General features: G+C 55.0%; 1 protein-coding gene across 4 annotated transcripts in view; it reads right to left on the bottom strand.

Annotated features, from left to right (window-relative positions):
* PATZ1 (POZ (BTB) and AT hook containing zinc finger 1) overlaps positions 1 to 8,925 on the bottom strand; it is a 21,389-nt gene extending 12,464 nt beyond the window's left edge. For 3 of the 4 annotated variants that reach the window (XM_011938321.1, XM_011938324.1, XM_011938322.1), the window contains exons 1-2: positions 7,340 to 8,925; positions 5,762 to 5,825 (exon numbers count right to left, since the gene is read on the bottom strand). In XM_011938321.1, the coding sequence (XP_011793711.1) occupies positions 5,762 to 5,825; positions 7,340 to 8,610 (1,335 nt within the window). In that variant the 5' untranslated portion in view covers positions 8,611 to 8,925. Of the gene's footprint in view, positions 1 to 3,556; positions 4,556 to 5,761; positions 5,826 to 7,339 lie in introns of those variants that run through there. The other variant, XM_011938323.1, reaches the window with a different exon arrangement.

The following is an 8,925-nucleotide window of genomic DNA, read 5'->3' as shown; positions in this document are numbered from 1 at the left end:
AAAAAAAAAAAAAAAAAGAGCATTTGTGAAACGTTAAGCTGGTGATAGCAAGGATGATACTACCCTACCCTGTATTGATTGTGAGCCAGGCAGGCACAGTGCTCAGCCTTTTAGAGGCACTTATCTCATGCAACCCATCCTGATGGCAGCCCTCCGAGGCAAGCTGTGTGATTACCCTCCAAGAGAGCATGGCTTTGGAAAGCTGTGGTGTGAGCTGAGCACCAACTCACAGCCAGGCCCCTGGGTCAGATGAGTCAGGACCTGAAGGTCAGAACCAGTACCCTGGAAGGAGGACCAGGTTGACAGGCATTTCCTGTACCTGAGGACCTGACTGAGTACCAGTGATCAGTCTCCTCACAACATCCGTTCCTCAGCTGGAGCTTGCAAAGGCATTCCAGCTGTGGGGGTCACAGAATATTGGGAAAGCCCTGAGAAGAGCTGAATCCGTTGGCTTTCAAGGTATTTTGGTTCTAGGAAGGTGTTTAATGGGTTCTAGTCAATTTTGACTCATTTCTTTTTTCTGTGTGTGTGTTGTGTTTTAGAACTGTAAGAGAAAGCAACATTCACCTTTAAATGTGTTATGGATCAAATGGTAACCCACTGAAGACCACCCCATTACCTTGTGCTAGAACAGAACTGCCTCTGCCATCTCTCTTTAACAGAAGCACATCCTGAGAACCTGAGAGCTCAAGGTAAGTGTCTGAACACTGTCACCACATACAGACATCTAACTATCTCCTTACTATACAACCATAGCAAGAAACAAATGCATGCAATGCTGTCAAGGTAGAAGACACCACTGTTTACTATCCCAGTCCCAAATATCTGTGTATGTTAGCACAGCCTACCTAGCTCTTATGTCATTATCTTTTTAAGTAAATATTATATATTTGAACGGAATTTGTAGCAATGAAATACTGCTTTTATCTGTTTTATATATTCAGTGTATTCATATCATAAATGAGGAAACTAACTTTAGAAGATGAACTTGCTTAAAACACTAGACTCAGCTACTAAAGAAAGTCTAGCACACCCACCCCCACCACACCCAGGCCAGTACTTTACCAATCCTCCTGGCCACCCCGGGGGATTCTGATCTCTCCCAGTTTACAGCTGGGCCAGTGGAGGCCCTGAGAGGATGAGACAGCTGGACTAAGAACCAGTCCCACAGCCTGTGCTCTTACCATCTCCAGATTCAGGAGAGGGAGCTTCTGCTGAGTGAAAGGTGCTCATACTTTATAACACAGTGTACAGTACTTGGCAGCCAGGACTCCCAAAAAAGAAAGGTAAACAGATTTGTGCAAGGAAATTCCAGCATGTAGGTAAGTCAGAAAGCACCATGGATGCTTGCTTTCACGGCCACAGGTGGGCCCCACCTCAGCCAGGGACCTCATGAGCCAGTGACAGACCACAGTAGGAGAAGAAAACTCCGAACCTCTACACAGCCCAGCAGTCTCTAAACTGGGGCAAGGGCTGCATAAACACCCCCAGTAAAGAGAGGTGCACCTGTTGGTTTATTTGGGGACAAGAGCTAGCTTTGCCAGGCAGCGACCCAAAGACCACTTCCTCCAACAGTGAGAGAGGGTGTGTTCTAAGCCTCAGAACTCAAAGGAACCAACATGGATCAGATATAAGAAAACAGGGCTGAGGCCGTGTGCGGTGGCTCACGCCTGTAATCCCAACACTTTGGGAGGCTGAGGCGGGTGGATCACAAGGTCAGAAGGTTGAGACCAGCCTGGCTAATATGGTGAAACCCTATCTCTACTAAAAATACAAAAAAATTAGCCGGACGTGGTGTTGGGCGCCTGTAGTCCCAGCTACTCAGGGGCTGAAAGCACATTCAGGATTTTGTCTTCCACAGTCCCTGGGACAGGGAGCCACAAGATGGATAGGAAAGAGATGCCTTGTTTCTCTTGCCAACCTTTTTTTAAGATCTGTCCTCTAAAGGCTTTGCCTGTCATGCTTTGCTACCTAAAGATGATGGACAGCCAAACTTCAATTATCCACAAGTCGCTTATCCATTTGGGGATTAGCTAAGCAAAATTAAAATCCCAGACTGGGCTGGCTTCCCCCACCCTGTCCTCCATTGATTATCTCTCAAGGAATGAAAGCTAACTTTCGCCTGAGCAAACAGAATTAGGAATGTAAATCTGCTGCTGGGGGAAAAAACACAAACATGACAAAAGCTTTCCCTGTGTTCAAAGCCAAGCTGAAGAGATTGTTGGCTTCTCTGTGCCAGGATTGACCCTCTGTGGCTGCAGTCCCCAGGTTTTCTGGGGAGCCTGTGAAAGTCCAAAGTCTAGGCACAGCAGAAGTTCAGACAACACAGAACATGAAAGAGCTTGGTCACACAACCCAGGAGAGAAGGGGCGGAGGGAGACAGATCTCAAAGGGAACATCCAGAACTTCCATGCTGGGGTGTCAGGAGAAGAGCATTCTTTGTCCTAGAGACAGGGAGAAGACAGAGGAACGCTGATGGGAAGAGAGCGAGCCAGAGGCAGAATGCTGTGACTGCCTGTGGCACTCGGAAGAACTGCCTGGCCCACAGCCTTGTGTTTAAAACAGCCTGCTGTAGTTAAGGGCCATGCCTGCCAGGTCCTGGCCCAGGCACCCTGAGTGTTGGTCATCACCACTCAACACTGAGCCCCAGTCCTGCTCCCTTCCCAGACTTCCTGAAGCTTTTCTTCCTAGGGATTGAGCAGCTTGGGAATGGGGCCCAAATGGTACCAAGGGCACTAGTGCACACCCCTACCCTTGGTGGCCCTTGAACTCAGGCAGCCTCAGGGGTAGTCTCGAGCAGCCTTCTCCCATAGCACTGGAAAACTCTAAGGGCAATGCATGAAGGTTCAGCTCCCTGGGCTCTTTGGCCCCCTTCTTCTCAAGCATATGCCCATCTCAACGCATTCCTTCTCTAACTAGCCCCCAAGAAGTGGAGCCTGTGGAAGCTAGGGAGGTATGAGCTGCTCCAGCCTCTCAGCTTCAGGTTGAACTCCACGTGGGGGAAATGTCCCAGCCCACTAAGCTCATAAATCCAGCAGTACTTGGGGCATCTGGGCCAGTTAAGAACACTCAGGCCAAGCCCCAAGGAGACATGCCACTGTCAAGCCCGAGGCTTCCTGTCCCTACATTCAGATGGCCTTTCTACTTAAGCTATGGCACTAGTCTCTGTAACTGGCCTCTTTCATTCTCTCTGGCCATCAGGAGGGGATGAGCAATAGGGACTGTGCCTAGCCAGTGGGGGACCCAAGGAATGAACTCCCAGAGAGCGGTCTCTTCACCTCTGATGTTTTCAGCATCCCCACACCATGCTAACAGATGCCCCTGCTGTTTAACCAAGCCCAGGCACACCTGGCTGGCCAGCCCAGAGCATGAGAGCCAGCATGTCTTCACCTGCTGGGTTCTTGTTAGGGGAGTTTTAGCTATGGGGCTGGAGGAGGGCCAGCAGGTCTGTGAGAGTGTATGTTGGAGGGGCAGGGCAGGAGCACATTTGTACACCAAGGGACAGTGATGTCAGTGTTATGACACAGACCAAGGACAAAACACACAAAGCCTCAAATGTTAGAATGAAAAATTTTATCATCACTCCTGTTCACCCCGCAGAGTCTGCGGGGTGCTAAAGGGCACACCAATGGGATCCGAGGGAGGGGGTCTACATCTGCTTTTTCAGCCCCCAAAGCCATATACTGGGATGGCCCAATATAAAGCTACTCATTAGTTTGGTTCCTGAGCGGACCTGCTAATAAACCTCAAAAACACAAAAGTCTACTTCACTAGCCAGAAATGAAAGCAGGATCTAGATCTGAGTGGGAAGGGCAGAGGGCAGCATGGGTTGACTCTAGTTGGAATTGTGCCAGTCTTCTCTGGAGGCCGACTCACTCCCAGATTGGGGAAAGGGGTGGCCGGGCCCCAGTCTAGGAACCCCAGGCCTACGGGAAGTGATGCCAGGGGAGGGGAAGCAGACAAGCTGGTGGCTAGTTCCCAGGAAGGCACCAACCTCCAAAATCACCTAGGCAAGGACAGATGCCCAGGGGTGCCATCTGTGAAAGGGGGGAAAAGGCAAGAGAGCCCAGAAAGAAACTTGGATATTATAGGGGGTTCCAGAAAGGTGCTCCTTACTACCCCCATTTAGGGGCTCTGAGATGGGACAAGTCACCCAGGGAGGAGCTGGGCATGGTGGGCAGGAACCACCCTGCTAGTCTCTCCCAAAAGCAGGGGTCTCAGGCCAACTGCCACTCCTGTTCCCCTCCACTGTCAACCCTCTCCAGGGAGGCCTAGGCTAGCCAACAGGCCACTGGGTAAAGGCCCTGCTGCCCTCTGGGGTGGTCCAGCCCTGCCTCAGATATCCCGGCGGGGCTGGGCAGAAGAGAGCGTTGCTGGAGTGTGCTGGGCCCAGGTTTTCAAGGGCTGGGAATGATTTTTTTAGAGAAAGGGGAAAGGCGGTGTCAGGAACCGAATGGGACGACCTCCACAAAGCAGGCTGGGCAAAGTCCCATGATGGCAGGTCGCTAGGAAGAGGTTCCAGGGGCGGCAGGCCGCTGCTGCTCCCAACCCACACCTGGAAAAAGGGCAGAGAGTGCAGGTTACCCCCCCAGGCCACCGGGCTTGCCCCCACTGCCCTCTGGGCTCCTCCTACTCTGCCCGGGCTACTCAGCACACTACCTGAGTCAAAACGTGCTCTGTGATGAGAGAAACAGAGAGAGAGAGAAGGCAGCAAGGCAAAGACAGAGCCCCACAGGCCCGCCCTGGGCCATCCTCCAGGAAACTGCCTAGCCCAGCACCTGTGAACATCGTCCACGCCTGGCCCCCAGGGGCTCTGCCCTACTTACAGCATTCATCCCTCCCTGCTGGTCTCCCTGAACCCTCTCCCCTTGCCACCAACAGGATAAGAAGAAGCAGGTTATCCTATCAGAGGCTGCAATGCACACCCCACAATCACAGCTCACCCTCACTTGGTGGGAACTTGGCATGGGAGAAGGTAGATAACCAAGGAAAAGACAGAGGTGTGTTCACTATCCAGACAAGAATGCTCAGTGTCCAGGAGAGGAAACTCAATCTTCTGGGCACCAGCAGGGACCCCAGATATTGTTCAAGCAGGTAAATCAAGGGTGAGAATCTATCTGGTTTAGCCTTCCCTACTTGCTACTCTGCAAAGAGCTCAAAGAAGAGGAGCCCACTTTGATCTCCAGTCCTCCAGAAACCCTGGCTCAGGATGGGTTAAACAGGTGCCAGTGTGGGAGAGAGGACCACCCTTTCCCTACCTCCTACCTCTCCCACTGCCTTGTGCCCTAAGCTGAGGGGACCTGGGAGGAGCTCTAACTGAGGTCAGAAAAGGGGAAGAGTGGTTGGCTGGACCACCAGGAGCCCTTTTAAAAAAACCTGCAGTCCCTACAAACTGCTGGAAACCAACAGCCAGGCCCAGCACAGGGCCCGGTCTCCCAACACAACATCTGTGCGATACGTTCCACCATCCAAGGAGCCGGCAAACACCAGGAGAGGAAAGCCAAGCAACAGAGTGAAGGCAAAGACGGGGTGGGAACCAGGACCAGGCAACCAGGAAGGAGGAACATCAGCTGTGGGGGAAGGGGGCCTGGGGGAAGAACAAAGGAGGAGAGCAGAGGGAGGGTGGAGGAACAGAGGGGAGGTGTGCAAAGCGGTGGGCAGTCAGCCGGGCCCCCGGCACACGCAGCAGCTGGTTCATGGCTGCGACCGTGAGAACAGCAACATCTCCTTCAGCCCATCTCTGCCCTGGCCCAGCCCCTACCTGACACTTGTGAGGCCGTTCAGAAGTGTGCACCTGCTTGATATGTCCGTTCAAGTGATCAGGCCTGGAAAAGAGAGAACCAAGAGGGACTTTAGAAACTTGGCCAGACCCCACCACACAGGCACACATACATACGTGTGTAGACCCCACCACACAGGCACACATACATACGTGTGTAGACCCCACCACACAGGCACACATACATACGTGTGTAGACCCCACCACACAGGCACACATACATACGTGTGTAGACCCCACCACACAGGCACACATACATACGTGTGTACACACACGCACACACACACACTGCTGGAGAGGACTCCCTCTCCTCTACCCCAGCATGACAAAGACAAAGTCACCACCCAGCTCTGGCTCCACAGGCCCAGGCCTCTCTGCCCTGGTTTTCTCTGGAGGGGGAAGGGAAGTGGGCATTTGTCTCTGATCTTGTCTCCCCACCCCGTCAATTCGCCCCACCAGAAACTCAATGTTTTCTAGGACCAGAGGCGGTGGCAGTAGAATGAAACAGAGCTGCCTCACTGCAGCCTTTCCAGAGGAGGGGGTATGTGTGATTCATTGTCCAGACTAAAGCCCCTTAGAAACTCAGCAATCCCCTCCCCCAGCCTCTCCCGCCACGGGCAGCCAATGAATGCCACCCGGATGGAATTCAGTCCCCAGAGGCCAACAGTGGAGCCTTAAGTCCCCAGCTGGGCTGGTAAGCCAGATGCCCGCCTGAGCAGGTGGGCAGGGGCTGCCTGACCGGTAAGACTGGTTCCCGGTTGGGGCCCTCTGAGGGAGTTCTCCATCCCTGTGTTCACACACACAAGGTCCTCCACTCCAGGTTAAAACCAGCCTTTTAGGAGAAAAACAAAACCACCCTCTGCTCCCAGACAAGTCCTCAGTTCCCCAACAGGCTAACTAGAAAGTAAACCTACATAAAGATCCTGCCCCATTCCTTTCTGTTCTGAGAACATAAAGGGGCTCTGTGGATTAAGCTCTAGAGCTACAAAGTCAGAGCAGATCAAAGCTTTTGGTGTTAAGCAGCAGCTCTGGGTGCCCAGCTCTGTGTCCCATGATCCCAGGGTGGTCTGAGAGGCATAGCTGGAGTCTACTGATCAGCAAGGCCAGTGTTCTGTGTTGGGGAATCTGGTGCCTCAGGAGTGTAGGGAGTCCCAGATGCACTTGTTCCAGTCCCTCCCTCGGCAGCCATTCAAGCGGGGAAGTCGCTGGAGGAGCCCAGTCTCCCGCCCCCAGAGGGGGCCCCACGCCTGGTGCCAGAAACACAAAGGGAGCCCAGGGAGAAGAATGGTGAGGTCCGGTGGCTCTGGCCTGAGGAATCCCGCCCCAGGAGGAGAGACAGTAGGGCACACTTAGCGTCAAAGAACTTCCCTGAGGGAACAGAAAGCAGGTCTCAGGCATACCATCTCAAAGGCCCTTAAAACACTCTCCCAAACCTGGCGTGACTCTATAAGGTCAAGTGACCCCCACAAATGCCACCCCCCCAGATCTTGGCAGGGGCCTTTTCAGGACTAAGATACGTGTGGCAGCGGAGCAGGGGAGGAAGAAGGGGCCTTTCCTCACCTGGAGAAGCCTTTCCCACAGCTCTGGCAGATGTAAGGCTTGCCCACGGACCCATCATGGGACCGCACATGGTAGGACATGCGGTCTTTTCTCTTGAACCGCAGCCCACACACAGGGCAGGAATAGGGCTTCTCCCCAGAGTGGGACAGCTTGTGCCGGTTGAGATGATACACATCACGGAAGATCTTGCCGCAGATCTCACAAGCCACCTGCTTCCTGGTCCGGCTCCTCTTTCGCGGGCCGTCGGGGTCTTCAGAGATGGGTAGCCCATTTTCACCCAGCCTCGGAGGAGGAAGGTCGATGTAGCCCAGCTGGAGGCTGGTGACACCGTGCTGGGCCTCATGCTGCCGGAGCCGGTTGGCATCAGTGAACACCTTCCCACACAGACCGCATGGAAGGATGCCTGCCTCCCTTAGGCCCCCTGGGGACCCAAACATTGAGTCCAGCAGGTTGGCCTTTCTTGGGCGGCCCCGGCCTCGCTTGCCAGTCAGGGGAGGGGCACTGGATGCCACATTGGGGAATGGGGAAGTCAGCAGTTGTGGGGATAGGGGTCCAGCCACCATGGGCAAGCGGTCCACCCCAGGTAACACAGGCAAGGAGGCTTGGCCTGCAATGGCTGCACCAGCCGCCCGAGCTGCCTCCTCCTCTGGCTGCATGCTGCCCGCGATGCCATTGCTGTTGGCTGCCAAGGCTGCCCCGTTGGTCATGTCCAAAGGGAAGCCCAAGTCCGAGGTCCCAGGGGGGCGAAAGAGCATTATATCGGCGCGGGCAGGGGGTACCAGGATCTGTACGTTGGACTGTTTGATGACTTCCTGGCAGATCTCGATAACCGACCTCATCAGCAGGAACTTGGCGGCCGTCATGAGTTCGGGAAAGCTCTCCAGTCGCACCACGATGCGGGAAGTGTAGGCGAAGTCCAGAATGTCCCCAAATACCTTGGAGCTGATAGTGTGCATCTCCAGCTCCCGGCTGCCCCCGGCCCCGCCGCCTGGGGCTGCCGTCGCACCACCTACATCAGCCGGACCCCCGTCCGCAGCTCCGCTGTCGCCCAACTGGGCGCTGAACACCGATTCAAAGTACTCGCTGCAGGCGGCCAGCACGGCACGGTGCGCTGGAAAGCTCTCGTCGCCTACCCGCAGGAGCACGTCGCAGAAGCGCCCGCCGTTTTTGCGCTGTTGGTTCAGGTTGTGCAGCATCTCCGTGCTGTGTCTGCTCACCTGGTATGTGTAGCAGCCAGACGGGCCGCAGGAAGCGTCGTTCACCCGCTCCATGGCCGCCGCCCCCTCCCACTAGCCCGGCCGCCGCACCTGCCCGCCCCCTCCCTTCCCCTAGGCAGCGAGAAGCGGGGTGCAGCAGACGTGTCCACACTCCCCACACGTGCCGGCCCGGGGCTCTGTAGTCTCGCAGGTGCGCCGAGCGTACACGCCCCCAGCCCGGATCGGACTGTCTAGACTGCGGGGTGCACCACCACCCCCCACATAGCCAACCCCCGCCCTCGCTGGACTGCGCGCCGCTCTCTCCTCTCCGCCCGCCCGCCTCCCCTTCCCGGTCTACCTTCCGGGGGGGTGCGCGAGCGAAGAGGTGCG

The sequence above is a fragment of the Colobus angolensis genome, unplaced genomic scaffold (assembly GCF_000951035.1).
Source record: "Colobus angolensis palliatus isolate OR3802 unplaced genomic scaffold, Cang.pa_1.0 Scaffold171, whole genome shotgun sequence".
NCBI classification, from domain to species: domain Eukaryota; kingdom Metazoa; phylum Chordata; class Mammalia; order Primates; family Cercopithecidae; genus Colobus; species Colobus angolensis.
The sequence above is the reverse complement of the archived record's forward strand: the minus strand, read 5'-3'. Positions and strand labels throughout refer to the sequence as shown.